This window comes from Mytilus trossulus, chromosome 11 (genome assembly GCF_036588685.1).
Source record: "Mytilus trossulus isolate FHL-02 chromosome 11, PNRI_Mtr1.1.1.hap1, whole genome shotgun sequence".
NCBI classification, from domain to species: domain Eukaryota; kingdom Metazoa; phylum Mollusca; class Bivalvia; order Mytilida; family Mytilidae; genus Mytilus; species Mytilus trossulus.
In genome coordinates, this window is record NC_086383.1 from 20,345,319 (window position 1) to 20,363,231 (window position 17,913).

At 33.4% G+C, this 17,913-nt stretch overlaps 1 protein-coding gene across 2 annotated transcripts in view; it reads left to right on the forward strand.

Annotated features, from left to right (window-relative positions):
- The first annotated feature begins 5,347 nt into the window (after window positions 1–5,347).
- The window catches only part of LOC134690835 (proton-coupled zinc antiporter SLC30A2-like), a 43,700-nt gene continuing 31,134 nt past the window's right edge, over window positions 5,348–17,913 (forward strand). Inside the window, exons 1-2 of one of the 2 annotated variants that reach the window (XM_063550940.1) lie at window positions 5,348–5,493; window positions 16,962–16,991. In XM_063550940.1, coding sequence (XP_063407010.1) covers window positions 5,378–5,493; window positions 16,962–16,991 — 146 coding nt within the window. In that variant the 5' untranslated portion in view covers window positions 5,348–5,377. The remainder of the gene's footprint in view (window positions 5,494–16,961; window positions 16,992–17,913) is intronic. The other variant, XM_063550941.1, reaches the window with a different exon arrangement.

Genomic DNA, 17,913 nt, shown 5'->3' on the forward strand with positions numbered 1-17,913 from the left:
TCCTAGTATTTTTACCGTTATGTTCTTTTCGGCTAAATTTTCGGTTTTTGCAATTTCAGTTAAATCACTGCAATTTGAGCTCCAAGATCGCAAATTGAATCCTCCCTTTGACATGACATTTCTCGCATCCTTGAAATATGCAATGGCTTCGTCATAAGTCTCAACGCTTGACAGAATATTGTCTACATGGATTTGAACAACATCTCCCACTTTAATTGTCTGGTCGTTATCTCCTGTTCGGGTGTGGTATTCACGTAGCGACGTAAGATATTCTGATTTCCATCGCGACCAAAATTGGTCAATTACGAAAGTTTGTAGTTCAGCACGCTTAGAAATGTCGCTTCTGTCTATGAAACTTGTATTTTCGTCGATGTCTTGTCGTGGATACGGTGTAGTTGTAATCCTTCTCCCATAAAGCAGGTGCGATGGTGTCAAAGGTTCCTGATCCTCTATGTCGGTGGATACATACGTTAAAGGCCGATCGTTCAACACGGCTTCAATTTCGGTGACTATTGTTTGTAAATCCTCCAATGTAATGTACGATCTTCCAAGAACTTTTCGATCTCTGTCTCCTCCAATTGATGGGATGAAATGACGTTTAAAAGAACTGTAGATCTTGAATGCTGGCTGATATTTCCAATAGTTGGTCCTGATAACAGATATCCTATCTTTGACTGTACAGCGGTGGGTCCTTTTCCTCTTATGATTTTGTCCTCAATAATTTCCCAGTAATAATCCGCTCCTATTAGTAGGTCGATCTCAAAACGCTCTCCACTGTGTACAGAATGTGCAAGTTTAAGTCCTCTCAAATGTGGCAGGCTCCTTGTAGTATGTGAAATACTGTTATGAATCGGGACGGCAATTTCCGGCACAATGAGTGTGTTTATACGCACATTTTCTCCCGTGTCGGTCTGTAATTGTATTGTTGCAGTTTCCAAGTTACGAACTTTCTGAGATAAATCTCCGAACGCAGACAGTTGAATGCTGACTTTCCCCGTTGTTTTAATTTCAAGTTTATCGGCTAATTTCTGAGTGATAAAGGAACGTTGCGCTCCTTCGTCAAATAAGATGTTACATTCTGTTTTTACGTCGTTATATATAACTGGTGCAGTTGCTGTTTTTAGGAGAATGTCGGGACTTACTTGTGATGCATGCAATACACTAGTTGTGTCTGATGTTTCAACCACGTTGATAGCTGTCTGCTGTATTTTCGGCTCCTGCTTCGTATCTGTAATGACCTCTTTCCCTTTACATATGCTTGTATGATGCATTCCATTACAATTTTTACACCGTTTTGTAGACTTACATGCGGCCACCCGGTGTGACCCTAAACAGTTAAAACATAGCTGTTTCTGTTTTACTATTTGATTTCTAGCGTTTGCGTCTGTTACTTCAGAGCACTCCGTTGGATAGTGCTGACCTGAACAAAAAATACATGTATGCGTATTTACCTTCTTCCCCTCAACAAAACCGTGTACTAGTTCAGTGCCGATAGACGTCAACACTAAACTCCGAAAAATATAATGAACTAAAATTCAATATCATACAAGACTAATAATGGCCAGAAGCTCCTGACTTAGGATAGGAGCAAAAAAAGCGGTGGGGTTAAACAACCATCCCTCTATACCTCTAGCCAATGTAGAAAAAACAAACACACAGTAATACGCACTGGAAAACTCAGTATTTCATTTTAGTGGCTATATTTTACTTGCGCGTTAGTCAAACTACCTTTGCAAACAAAGAAAAAATTATTAGATTTATGACAAATTGGCAACAAATATTAATCCCTTTCCACTTTGCAGGTAGCGGCATTAAACGTCTCTTTTCAAAATCTACAAGGGTGTCTTTAAATAACGTGCAAGACTGGGATATCATGGCTCTCTCTTAACACGGGTCAATCATTCATCGTCCCCTTCCGAAGGACAGTCATCGTTTCTCAAGACCATACTCGCAAATGGTGTCAAAGGAGAGCTGAAAAATCAGTCCCTGACCATTTTCTCTCCGGAACGGGGATCGAACCAGTAACTCGTTTGTGTTAGTAGTCTTACCACCATACTGGCCACGGCTCTCCTGATAATTTTCACCTTTTTGATATTTATGTACGTTTCGGCAATATATATATTTTATCGACATGTTGTTGGTTTTCCTATGGGTACCTATTGCACCTATGAATAGCATACTTGTTCTTGTACAGTCTTCTGTTATGAATCATTGTTCATGACCCAGTAAAGCACTGTCTAAATTGCACTCAACTGTTAATTGATAATTCCGACATCACACAAAAGCTCATAAAAGGTTATTTAACGGCCGCATTGGCGGATCCAGGGGGGGGGGTCCGGGGGTTGGAATGGGAGCATATAGCTGGAACCCCCCTTTAAAATGGCTGGATCCGCGCCTGACCCGGCAAAGTTTAAGCAGATTATTGCCAGCCGTAAACTTTTAACTTTCTCTTTCTTTCAAGTTGAATTGAGACCAAATTAAGTAATACCAATACAATAAAAGGTAAATGTCAGCCTTTTCTTGTCATATCTTAAAGATCAAATATCTCGAAAAAGAGCTCGATGAACTACCAATATTTTTAAGCTTATTTTGCTCTGTCGGCTTATGATCGCTTATGATCGCAGTTATAACACGGGTGTCATTCGGTTTATCGAGAGAAATGAGCGTGAAAGAATATTTAACGGCGGTCAAGTATTGAGCGACGATCGTGAAAGTTCTGGTAACGGATCGTGAAAGACATTTAATCGAGAAGACATATGAAAGGTCAATACATATTCTAATTTAATTAATTACACAGACAAATTTACGACACAATTAAACTGTCTGTCAAAATGGTTCAACATTATGATCGGTATGTGGGAATATCCAGTTTTAAAAGTACATAGTTATTACAAAACAACAAAAGGCAGATTGCTTCTCGACATTTCAATGACATAAAAAATGTAAACAAACATGATTTTTTCACAAATTCGACTAGAAAACCTACTTTAATACGAAAAAGGGCATTCTTTTTAAATTAATCAAATGGTTCTTATAGTTATTTTGTATAAACATAATCTGAAACTTGGTAAATAAAGAACTATTTACACAAAAATAGATTTTTTGTATCGTGAAAGATCATGTACCGCATTTGTGAAGATCGTGAAAAGGGTCGTGAAAGATCTGATGCTACGAAGACGTTCAAATTATTCTTCAATTATACCATAGTTAATATTTGTTATTAGTATTGAGAAAAGCTATATAGTTCAACATCCTCAATAGTTTTAAGTATTTATATAAAAATATTTTCAGAAAATAAAATGTAAAATGGTTGAATGATTGTAGGATGAAGCTTTCTACTGTCATGTGAAGTACTCACTTATCACGAGTTATAGGATACCCACATTTTGTATATTGTAAAGAATATGTCTGTCAGACAGGATTCACCTGACCCCGAATTTGCCTTATTTCATGGATGAAGATTCATTTTTGTGGTCAAGTCCGTATCGCGGATTCGTTAAGCTTTAGGATAACTGTCTGTTGTTATGATTGTGAGGTATATATTTTCGACTTCTGCAAGGTTTCAAATAACATCGAACTCATTATAATGCATCATTCGGCAATGCTCGTTTTATGTTTTCTAGCCTTTGGATATATACCTGTATGCTATAGCGCTATGATATTTCGTGTATGGTGTACATGTCTGTTTGCATGTTTCATATATGACCATGATGACGCCAATTGTATTTGCTATATTGAATGATAGTAAGATGTCTATGTCTGGCTGTTGGTCAGGGTATATATACTTTTGACCTTATGTTTCGAATTAATTGGCCAAGCATAACTTTTATATTTATCCGTTTCTAAGGCACTGTAAGGATCGAAACACATTTATTTGGTCTACGGGATATTTGTAGAGATTTGTATGTCATGGTTCATCTGACATTGCACTCTTTTTAAGAAACATTGACAATCATAATTAAAAAAAAATGATGTGGTATGATAACCAAAAGGGACAACTATCCACAAGAGACCAAAGTGACTCAACGGCCTTCAACAAAAATACATGAAGTGCATTTGACACTATTAGTAAAACCCTTGATATTATAGACGTCCCATAAATGGAATATCATTAGTTAATCAGACGAGACATTACAGCATTTGCGCTCTGGTATTCTATAGTCTGTAGTATATAGTTAAATCAATCCACATCTGCGTTGTATATACAGAACTTAAGAAAGTACTGTTGCACAAAATCTTGGTTATCATTCAATCTCAAATTACTCATGAAAGATGCTGTTTTGCTGTATCTGTTTGTTTGATGGATATCATTTTGGTTTAAACGTTGCATATCCATATTATTGGCTAAATAGTGTCGGTGTGCCTGAATTGCACTTGACCGATTCTCAGAGCTGAATCTTTCAAACCTATTTAGAAATGTTTTAGTTGTTGTTTTCTTAACTTTCGAGGTAAAGTGTTGAATAAAAAAAATAGTTTTAATGTTCATCCTTTTCAAAATAGTTAAGGCTTCAACCAGTTGCAGGTTTATCAAATGGTAAAAGAAATACTGATTTCTGATATTTAGTAATAAGTCTAGTCACGCATTATCTTTCACGATAAAAATAATGCGTTGCCTGATCTTTCACGATCAAGTTTGATGGATATTCAACAAATTCAAGGTTTTCATATACAAATTAATGCTTTTAAGAAAAGAACACACCTTAATTTTACTGTACTATCAGATACACTAAAGATTAAATTTCAAATATATCACGATGAACTGAAATATGACCATTATTGTAACAAAAAGCGTGTTATTTGTAATTAATTTCATAGACATGCATTGCGCCTCTTGTGTTTTTTCATAAAGTACTGCATATTTTCTCTTTCTTATTTCACAGTTATGTTGAGGAAGTTAAACCATTTTGACAGACATATTTTTTTGTTCGGATTTGTTCCGCGTTTTGAAAATTAAACAATTTTTTCAAAGATTCTGACCTAGAATTTTCATTAAATGTATTTCACGATCCGTTACCAGAGCTTTCACGATCGTCGCTCAATACTTGACCGCCATTAGATATTCTTTCACGATAATTTCTCTCGATAAACCGAATGACACCCGTGTATAATATCAATTTTTAAATTCTTCATTTATCTACTTTCACATCACCTAGTTTATAGTACATTCTAAAACTTGAATTTGAGCGTTGCTAATAACTTATTCAGTCAAAATGTTTTACAATAAGTGACTGTGTTAAAAGAGTATGTTAGAAATCCTTTATCGGATGTACTATGCCGAAATTTATTATAGACTCTCGGTTTAATTTTCGCGGGAAACTGGTACTTACGACTTCGTCATTTGCACAAGAACCAGTTTGTTGTCATTAGAAGAAAAAAAATGAGCGAGTCCGACAGTCTCCTGCCAAGAGTTACAGTAAGGACATCTCACAGATGTAGCTCTGTAGGAGTTGATAGCCTCACAGAAAGTGAACGTAAATTCATTGAACAGTCCAGGTAAATATGAATGATTTTACTTCACGTTTCGGAACGTTGAACAAACGACAGCAATGCATAGCAATGCAGCATGCATGTTCATTATGCAGTCATGTTATAATTATACTGCGCAACCACAAGTTGCCTAGCTGTTTAATGTTTGAAGTGAGTTTAAAGAACTGTGCGTAGAATAATTTTGTTGATGCAATGCCAAAATTGTTAATAGAATCCAATTTTGAATATTAAATTAATCATATGACCTGGGTCTGATGACACATATATAATTTGTGTCACTTCTTTTTCTTTATACTTTCCTCCACTGTCTGGAGTACCATATCCTATAGTCACAACCTCTATTTTACCCTAGAGGTCCTGACATTTTATTTATTATACTTTAGGGGTCCTGACATTTTTACTTATTATACTTTAGGGCAGGGGCTGATCTAGAGGGGGGTCTGGGGGTGGGGTGGGGGTTGGAACCCCCCTTTTTTCACGAGCAATGCATTTGATTGGGGACATATAGTTGGACCCCCCCCCCCCTTTTGTCCTAGGTTAAGAACCCCCCCTTTTTAAAATGACTGGATCCACCCCTGTTTAGGGGTCCTGACATTTTATTTATTTTGCTGTTGGGTCCCCCTCCATAAAACATGTCAAACTGTAAAAGGACGAGTATTATGATATTTTATTAATTTTTCCACTTTTAACCTTGGTTTACTTGGTATAGATATTGAGAATTTGAGATTAAGATTTTTTTTGTGACAAAAAACTTGGGGCGTTCTATATGATGCTTTCTTTGCATACTTGACATTAGCATGATTTAAAATAGGGCCTAAATAATTGTACATTGTACATGATATATAAAAGCCCACTTTTTTTCCGTTCTCTTAGATTTGCCTCAACCAAATGTTAGGAAACTTATACATAATACTTATTACCAAAAAACTAAAGATCACAGACAATTTTGGGTAGCATCCCTTTAACATGTTTAATCAATATTCATAAATGTACTATTATAACTTTATATGATACATGTATTCAAGCAAGGGTATCAGCTGTGTCCCATGGACACATTCCGCATTTATTTTTCTCTATCTATATATGTTCTAATTATATAATTATGATATATCATGCAAGAAGACAAGATATGCATACACATGTCCAGTGTATATAATACATGTATACCTTAAACCAACTAATGAGTTATAAATATGAGTAGACAATACCAAGAATATGAATAATCACATATGCATTGTAAATATAAAAAAGAAGATGTGGTTTGATTGCCAATGAGACAACTATCCACAAAAGACCAAAATGACACAGACATTAACAACTATAGGTCACTGTACCGCCTTCAACAATGAGCAAAGCCCATTAGGCATAGTCAGCTATAAAAGGGCTATAAGACAATGTAAAACAATTCAAACGAGAAAACTAACAGCCTTATTTATGTAAAAAAAAATGAACGAAAAACAAATAAACAACCACTAAATTACAGGCTCCTGACTTGGGACAGGCACATTCATGAATAAAGTGGCAGGGTGTACACTACATCTGAGAATAGGCAGAATTCGCTTTGTCTTCAAATTCCTACTGAAAGTGGGTGTGGGCACCACTCAGGTAAACATAATATCTGGCTACCCATTTGAGTGGGCAGCTTATTTCTCTTTGTTGAATTAAAAGACTTGCAAGTACAATCAATCGTAAAAAGCAAATAAGATTATTCTATAAATCTAATATGACGGCCTATTATCGTCAACCAGTATAATCATAATATATCTACCTTGAGCGCAAACACAGTAATACACAAAAACAGCTGTTCCCCGTTAAGAGTAAGACCAACTTATATATATCTTACATTAATTTGTAGGATCCTTTACTATAGATAATTTAGCTGATCTGTAACAATAACATCTTCATGCCTTATATATCATGTACTGTAGTACGCCGCTAGATTAAAACTGACGTGGAAAGGTAACACATGGCCAGCGAAAGCTCTTTTTTTGAGAGCCCAGGTAGTCGTGTGGTCTAGCGGGACGGCTGCAGTGCAGGCGATTTGGTGTCACGATATCACAGTAGCATGGGTTCGAATCCCGGCGAGGGAAGAACCAAAAATTTGTGAAAGCAAATTTACAGATCTAACATTGTTGGGTTGATGTTTAGACGAGTTGTATATATATATATATATATACTACCAGATATTCTCAGTTTTCGACATCCCCTCAGTTAACGTAGGCCAAGATTCATATAAAATGTATTTATCTCTATCATGTCTATTCTACAGCAAAATATGCAATTCAGTCCATTTCAATTTGTTTTTCATGGAAAAACAGCATAAAACTAAAATTCTGTGAAATAGTGTTATTTTCTTTGCATGGCAACAAAACAAGGTGATGTAGCAAATCAAAACAAAAAAATCAAATGTAAATACAGGGCGTTTTAAACTGCTTTGTGTACACTTAATTCAGAACAAATAAAATTCTATTGAAAGAAAATATATCATGTATATGAGAGAAAAATGCGATTAAAAAAATAGTCTCTGAATTATATAATAATATGAGGCAGGCATTACACATGGGGACCAAGTCTGTATGAATTATTTTTTTGTAACTTAATAAATATTTGTTTATATATATATAAAAAAGAAAGAAACGGAAATACTGTAACATTTCCGATTTTGGTTCTGTTGTTAGGGATTTTAGTTATGACGTTATTTAAGTTATGACGTCTATAACAAGATGGTATTTTGCTATAAGTTTATTAACGTTCCTAGACCGATGTGTCCAATACAATAAAATACACAAGTATATATACAGAATATAAACAGCGTCAAGGTTTCTATTAATTTGACCATCATAGTCTTAAATCAAAAGATGCAGGGATGAATATCTATTAAGTTGACTCTAATTGACATGTTTTGACCAACCTGGAAATTGATGTTCGAAGAATACACGTATGTCCAGTGTTATAACTAATTGTTATTGCTATATGTCACCACCTGGTCTGCATGTAAACATGTTATATGCAACCCAGCGGTCAATTGAACAACCTTTTACAAGGTCATGTTTTTCTTAATAGATATTCCCCTGTATTTATTTTATTCAATTTAATAAACATTTTGAGAATATATAATCATCAATATAAATATAAATATATTTTATATATATTTATATATATATTTTTAGCCTATCATATTGTCACATTCCTCCCTTTCTTAAGAAATATAATTTATATTTTAGTTAAAATCGGTGACAATATGAATGCTTGCAATTTTCCTAAAAACAACAAAAATATTCATAAATAAAATCATATCAAAAGTTCAACAACATCTAAATGTTCAGCAATGTATAGTTCATACAATTCTTGTGTGAATAACTAAGTTCGTAACATCAACTATCGGAACTTCTTATTTCCAGAAAAAGGCGCAACCATCAATTACGGACCGTCTTCATAACCCCGACTCCAGTGAACTGCTCCTCTGATCGTCGTTGTCAACTCCAACAATCCATCTGTTTATCTGCAACGCCAATTCCCGTCATTTAGAAGTTCTGCAACCATTCCAACTTCATGTGATCCACCATCCGTCCTTCATGTGATCCACCATCCGTCCTTCATGTGATCCACCATCCGTCCTTCATGTGATCCACCATCCGTCCTTCATGTGATCCACCATTCGTTGTTGATTTACTCCTAACTGACCTAGCTTACCTACTCTGTTAATTCAGAGTCCCTGACTAGGTTGCTCAGTTATCACCGGCTGAAACATTACAGGAAAATCTACCTGTGATGCTGTAGAACGATTCCCTCTACCAATAAAAAGTTATGTGATCGTATAGTTTTATGTACATCTTAACGTCTGCGTTGTGTCCAATGATCAAAGCCAATATCCAATACTGGATAATGATTCTTAGTGGCTGGTTCTCAGTAATGGTGCAGAAGCTATTTTAACATCTCTGTAGGCAGTACCATCGCCCTCAACATCAGTTGACACCATTTGATCGCCACCAAGGTATCGTGTGACTATTTGAATCTCTCTATTACTAAATTCTCTTGGCTAAACACCTATTATTAAACTTAAGAATATATTAATAACAAAATATCTATAAATATAGCATTAACATAAATCAATGCATTCACTAAATTTTATAGTTCAAAGTCGTCCTCAAGTTTTAACTGCTACAATTTTGAAAAAATAAAGTATCGATATGTTATCTATTTAAAATAAGAATAAAAAATTTAAACTCAAATACAAAAACAATAAACTAATAAGATAAACTTTTCTCTAGTATTAGTACTGAAAAATTGTTTAATAAAGGTTTGACATTCAACCAACACTTTCCTTCCTTTTTCATAAACAAAGCTGTGATTCAGAGATTACTGATATTTATAGGATTTCTAAACAATCAAAATTTTTCAGTAGTCCATCTGAAGCGAGAATTAGAATGATTAATCAAAACAAAATTATTTTATATACACATATATTTATTTCAAAACAATTAATCATCACGAAGCCTACGTCTACGACATGTTAGTCGTTCATTTTATTAAGATAACTAGAAATGTTTGAGAGAAAACTTAAAATTAATTCGTCTTTCTTTTCAGACTTTTTAACAGTTCGTTTAGTTTTCTTTGGTATTCTTACTTCATCAACAGACATTTTTTGACTGCGTTCTGAATTGTACCCATCGGAACTATTATTATCCGACATTTCGCTTGAACCGGAAGTGACAGAAGATTTGTCTTCCTCGTTTTCACATCGGTTTCTATTTGCTATTTTTTGTTTAAGTTCAGCGAGTGGAATATCATCCTCGTCGGAAGATGTTTCTCGTTCTTGTCGGTAACGATTTATGAGTCTTTCTCGTGGATTAGCAACCGGAAGTTCACTATCACTACCGTCACTATCATCGGGAGGTACAACATAATTTGTTTTCCTTAATTGCCTACCTTCTAGATTTGTGGGAATAACCCATTCATCAATCTTAGCTTTTTTAAGGTGTTCTAAATGGACTTTCTTAGCGACAGACCCATCTAATTGGTTTTTAAGGACAAATGTTACCGGAGAAGTTTTTTCAATGATTCTGTAATAAGGTTTCCACTTAGTATCTAATTTACTTTTTCTTAAATGATTTTTGAAATATACCGGATCCCCAATTTCTAAATTAATTTCTTGTCTATTTTTATCTGCGTTTTGTTTTTGTTTTTCTTTAGACTTTTTCAAATTTCTGTGAACTAAAATGAATGATTTGTGTTGTTGTTCTAACAAAATCTTGTGCGGATCTTCACCTACATACTTTCTTCTAGGTTTCAACAGGTTATCAATTGGAAGAACTGGGTCTCTATTGTATAAAAGAAAAAATGGAGAAAATTTAGTTGATTCATTTTTTTGAAATCTAATAGCTGCTATTGTTTGATTTAAGCATACGTCCCAAGTAGACGCATCACTTTGCAATTTCTTTGCCATGACGTCATGAAGCGTCCTGTGAAATCTTTCTACTTTCGCGTTTCCCTGTGGATGATAAAAAGAAGTTGTTATGTGACTGATATTTAATTCTTTTAAAGTTTCTTCAAATATTTTAGAGGTGAATTCACCGCCATTGTCTGACACTATAACTAAAGGTACAGAAAAGTTTGGGATTATTTCCTCAATTAATAAATGAACAACATTTTCCGAAGTTTTATTTGGAACAGGAAAAGCCAAAGGCCACCCACTGTAATGACAAACAAAGCTAACAATATACTTATTTCCTGACAATGATGTAGGATAAGGTCCAGATAAATCTACCCCTATCTTAGCAAATGGAAATGGTGGTATATCAGATATCTGTAATAAAGGTTTTGTTTTACCTGCACTTTGAGATTGACAAATAACACAGGAATTAATATAGGAATTAAGTTCTTTATATAACTTTGGCCAAAAATATTTTTGCCTAATTGAATCGTGACATTTGTCAATTCCTAAATGACTTAGATTATCATGATAACTTTTGATGACCTCATTTCGTAATTGTAATGGAATATAAAGCCTTAACTTTAAATCATCATCAGGGTGAGAAATGTAATAAAGTATATCATTGATAATAATATGTTTATTATCAACACTTTTTGAAGCCTTACCAGTGTTTATTTGATTAATAATTTCCGAAAGTTCTATGTCTAAAGATTGTTCAATTTTCATGTCATAACCAGGAATCGTGCATTCCTTAACGCTAAGTTGATCATCTTCTTTATAGTCACAACTTGCAAAATCTTTTGGATTGAACTCATTTGAATTCAAAGTATTGATTTGAAAAGCCTTGTCACTTATATCTACTTCAATTGTTTCACTTTGATTTTGATTGCCTTCTTGACCCGGAGGTCTTCTTGAAAGATAGTCAGCAATAGTATTATCAGTCCCCGCTAGCCATTCAATCTTACAATTGTAACTTGCAATCCCTAAAGCCCAAAGCTGTAATTTTTTGTTACATTGTGGCGAAAGCAATAAGTACTTTAAAGGCTTGTGGTCAGTTCTGATAATAAATTCAGCTCCATGAAGATAATGATCTAATTTTTGTAATGCATAATGAATGCTAAAGGCTTCTTTTTCAATAGTAGACCACCTAGTCTGTGTATCTGATAATTTATGAGATAAAAAGTAAATAGGTTTTTCTTTTCTTAAACATGATAAATGAGTCTCTTCTTCTTCGCAAGGTTGCGTAAGACATGCACCTATGGTATCATTAGAAGCGTCAGTATATAAAACATAAGGTTTCTTCAAATCTGGATATGCTAATAAAGGAGTTACAGTTAAACTATCTTTCAAAAAATCAAAAGCTCTTTGACACTCATCATCCCATTGAAATTTAGCATATTTTTTAGTTAAAGCAACTAAAGGTATAGAAATCTTTGAAAAATTAGGGATAAATCGTCTATAGTATGAACACGCCCCTATAAAACTTCTTACCTCCTTAACAGTAACAGGGTTTGGTAATGTTTTTATTGCCTCAACTTTGGCATCGTCCGGTTTTACACCGTCGATATTGATTTTAAAACCTAGATAATTAGTTTCTTCCTGCAAAAATTGACATTTCTTTAATTTCAATTTCAAATTATGTTGTCTCAATCTGTCAAATACTTGTTGAATGTGATCAAAATGTTCTTCTAAAGTTTCAGAAAATATCAAAATATCGTCAATATAAGAGATAGCAAAACTTAGATCTTGTAAAACTATTTCCATCAATTGACTAAATACAGCAGGACTATTTTGCAATCCAAATGGCATAACATTAAATTCAAAAAGTCCCTTATGACAAACAAATGCTGTTTTTGATTTATCTTCTTCCGCCATCTTAATTTGCCAGAAGCCTGCCCTTAAATCAATTAATGTGTAAAACTTGGCAGCCCCTAAAAGTGTCAATATATCATCGATAACCGGAAGTGGATATCGGATTGCTAAAGTAGAAGAATTCAGGGATCTGAAATCTATGCAGAAACGTGTAGTTTTATCTTTCTTATCAACTAAAACAACTGGTGAGGAATAGTTACTGTTTGATCTTCTTATAATGTTTGCTTCTAACATGTCAGTTATTGCTTTATTGACTATTTCTCTTTTGTGTAATGGAGTTCGATAAGGTTTCAATTGAACCGGAGGATTATCCCCTGTATCTATTCTCATTTTCACAGTGTCAGTTTGACCTAATTCAGTATCCTTGAAAGCAAAAACATCTCTATTGTTATTTAACATTTGTAACACCCGACCCCTATGAACATCAGGCACATTAAGATCAGTTTCAAAAACATTTTCAATTTCAGAGTGCTCTTGAGTAGATTCAAGTGAGACAACATTTTCTTCTAAAACTGGTGAAGCCCTTCCTATTGCTATGCCCCTTCTAAACTTATAAGTTTTATTCGTAGTATTTACTATAAGAACTGGCATATGACGTTTTTCATTAAAGTTTGCAACTGAATTAGCAACCATTAACCCTGGTTGATAACTCAAATGCCCCTTAGTAATTGGTGAAATTTCAAAAGATTTAGAACTTGAAGTTGTATAATTTTTATTACCTTTTACATAACAGATATTACTTGTCTGAGGTTTAATTACAGTGGTTTGAGCAAGCCTAACAATTGAAGCTATATGAATATCTTCCACTAGTGGTACATAAGTTTTATTTATCCTTAAACATCCCAAATCAAAATAAACTCTAACACCAAATTTTACTAACCAATCACGACCCAAAATTGCATTTCTGTTCATGTCAGATACTACATAAAAGGTATGATTCATTTTACCCTTTCATGTTAAAGTCTAAATTTATACTTCCTAAAACATTTAAAGAAGCCCCATTAACTCCTTGTAAATTGACTTTCTTTTTTTCTAATTTTGGTAATCCCTTAATTGAATTGTAAATCTTATTATGCAATAAAGATACTGAAGCTCCACTGTCAATTAAACTTCTAACTTTCATATGTGCAATTTTAATCAAACAAGAATTTGGATTTCCCGCTAAATTAATTTCAAATGTTTCTACTTGTTCAGATTCATTTTCAATTTTGCTTTCTGATACATTTTTAAATGATTTTCGTTCTTGATAAGTTTCAATATTTCTAGTTTGTATATTTGAATTTCGCGCTCTAACCTTTTTATTTCCGCTGAATTTTGAATTTCGCGCCATTTTTTCTTTGTTTACTTCCGGTTTTGATTTGAAATTTCGCGCCATTTTTTCTTTGTTTGCTTCCGGTTTTGAATTACGATTGTTAGATCTTTTATAATAATTTTTATTCCAGTGATAGGTAGAATTGTTAGAACATGCATTGTTAAAGTCTGTTGATTTGTTATTTATTTTTTTAAACCATGATTCATATATATTATATACAGGTTTTGTATATCCATAATTAATTTTTCTCTCAAACATCTTATTTCCCTTAATTCCCTTAAAAGTCTCCCTATTGGCTTCAGCATAAAGAGACCGCCCTAGTTTAAATTTTCCCTTGGTTTCCTAAATTGTTCATTTGATCTTGCTCTACAATTTCTTTCATAATGACCTGGTTTACCACAGTTCCAACAGAAGAATGTTCTTCTTTGTTGTCCTGTTATTAAGTCAGACTTGTTTTGTACAGAATTAAACCTTCTAGGATATGTATTTGCATTATGCCTTATCGTGTTGTCATTAAAATTGTGTTGTACTGAATTAAACCTTCTAGGATTTGTATTTGCATTATTACTTATCGTATTGTCATTAGAATTGCCTCGGGGTACATGTAATTCGGCACGCGAACTTACTACATTTACATGAAATTTCGGTTTATCCCTGCAATATTTTGCCTTATGGCCGAATCTGTTGCAATTGTTACATTTCACACCTATTTCTCGGTAATGCGATATGTCCATTGGTGTTATATTACGCTCATTACCGTTATTTTTTTTCAAATCAAATTTTCTTCGTAATTGTGTTTCAGCCATTGCCGAATTTACTGCTTGAGCCAAAGTTTGTGGATTTTCACGCATTATTTTCATTCTCAAATAATCCTGATACAACCCATTTATGAAAAAGTTAACTAATTGAAGTTGAACTATTGGTTGATTGATATCTTGTCCTCTAAAAGCATCTGTTGCCAAAGTTAAAATTCGTTCTCCAAATATTGGAACATTTTCGCCAATTTTTTGATTAACCTTATTCAGAAGTTCAAATGCATATGATGCATCAGGAATATGCCCATAACGAAAATTCAATTGAGTTTTTAGATTTTCCCAATTATTATTCTCCTGATCGGTTTCTCTTAACCACCTAGCAATGAAATCACTTACTGGCCCTACAGATGTTTGATAACATATCATTTTACAATCATTTGGACTTACATTTGTAATCATTGCATATTTTTCTATTGAACGAATCCATTGAGAAAATATTTCTGAATTTGAACCATCAAAACCTTCTACTATCGTATTGACACCGTTTGCAGTTAACTTTTGAGTAAGACTTTGAACTTGTGTTGCTAAATTTTGAAAAACTAACCCTACATTAAATTCTTGTTCAGCCATTTTTGAGAATATAATAATTAAGATTATCAAATAAAATATCACACGTACCTTAGTATTTCAGAATTCGTCCTGGCACGGTTCACCAAAAAGAGTCTTATAACAAGATGGTATTTTGCTATAAGTTTATTAACGTTCCTAGACCGATGTGTCCAATACAATAAAATACACAAGTATATATACAGAATATAAACAGCGTCAAGGTTTCTATTAATTTGACCATCATAGTCTTAAATCAAAAGATGCAGGGATGAATATCTATTAAGTTGACTCTAATTGACATGTTTTGACCAACCTGGAAATTGATGTTCGAAGAATACACGTATGTCCAGTGTTATAACTAATTGTTATTGCTATATGTCACCACCTGGTCTGCATGTAAACATGTTATATGCAACCCAGCGGTCAATTGAACAACCTTTTACAAGGTCATGTTTTTCTTAATAGATATTCCCCTGTATTTATTTTATTCAATTTAATAAACATTTTGAGAATATATAATCATCAATATAAATATAAATATATTTTATATATATTTATATATATATTTTTAGCCTATCATATTGTCACACGTCATATGTAATGTAAACAAAAAACATTATCATCAGGTAAAGTTTTTTCATATCAAGGAATTATTAAAAATGAAATTGGTATTGTGTTCCTTCCTATTTTATACTAGACTGATAAATATATATTTTACTCACAGTTTCTTACAAACGAAACGGGAAAAAGGAATTACATTGTAGATTTCTGCGCAGATGTGGGAATTCAAAACATGACATAAAAAAAATTGAATGATTTTGAGTTCATTAGTACAATGAAAATTTTGGGAAAATTTCCCGATTTTTATAAATTTTTATTGTTTTTTCTACTGTTATTGGGGACTTCGTCCCCATATTAATTACTAATAATATCCAATTGGGTAAAACAGAACAGGGAAAACAGTATTGTATACATAGGAGCTTTCACGGTTAACAAAATTACCGAATTTGTCTTATTAGAATCGAAATAATTTATGGCAGCCATAGATTTGTTTTCAGTTAACAATTATTTCTTAAGTAATCAATATTTTTATAAATAAGAGAATATAGCCAGAGTGGGCACAGGCATGACAGGTGGACTGTCAACTGTGCACAGTGCAGGTGAAAAAAAGCAAAATCAAAAAGTGATGTTGAATAAATGTAAATCCTCCATCTAGAACTTCTCTTCTAACACATATGTCTAAATAATTAAATTTTGTTTAGAAAATAACAAAAAAATGAATCACAACAAAGAGAGAAAAGGTTAAACTTGAAATAAAATAAAACATGAAATAAAATAATACATGAAATAAAATAAAACATGACATGCATGAAATAAAATAATACATGAAATAAAATAAAACATGAAATAAATACATTGTACCTGCAAAAATCAGTTGGTTTAATTTTACAGTAATTGTCTGTGTATAAACATATTTGCTATATTGATAAAGGAATGACCAAGAACTTCAAGTACAACTGAGGTAAAATATTAACAATTGCTTAAGTTTGTATTCCTAACCTCAGCAAATAAGATGTCCCATTTGTATTCCTAGCCTCAGCAAATAAGATGTCCTGTGTGTATTCCTAGCCTCAACATAAAAGATATCCTGTTTATATTCCTTGCCTCAGCAAATATGATGTTCTGTTTGTATTCCTAGCCTCAACAAATAAGATGTCCTGTTTGTATTCCTAGCCTCAACAAAAAAGATATCCTGTTTATATTCCTTGCCTCAGCAAATATGATGTTCTGTTTGTATTCCTAGCCTCAGCAAATAAGATGTCCTGTTTGTATTCCAAGCCTCAGCCAATAAGATGTTCTGTTTGTATTCCTAGCCTCAGCAAATAAGATGTCCTGTTTGTATTTCTTGCCTCATAAAATAAGATGTTCTGTTTATATTCCTAGCCTCAGTTAATAAGATGTCCCATTTGTATTCCTAGCCTCAGTCAATAAAATGTCCCATTTGTATTCCTAGCCTCAGCAAATAATATGTCCTGTTTGTATTCCTAGCCTTAGCAAATAAGATATCCTGTATGTATTCCTAGCCTCAGTCAATAAAATGTCCCATTTGTATTCCTTGCGTCAGCAAATAAGATATCCTGTTTATATTCCTTGCCTCAGCAAATAATATGTCCTGTTTGTATTCCTAGCCTCAGTAAATAAGATATCCTGTTTGTATTCCTAACCTCAGCCAATAAGATGTTCTGTTTGTATTCCTTGCCTCAGCAAATAAGATGTCCTGTTTGTATTCCAAGCCTGGGCAAATAAGATGTCCTGTTTGTTTTCCTAGCCTCAGCAAATAAGATTTCCTGTTTGTATTCCTAGCCTCAGCCAATAAGATGTCCTGTTTGTTTTCCTAGCCTCAGCAAATAAGATGTCCTGTTTGTTTTCCTAGCCTCAGCAAA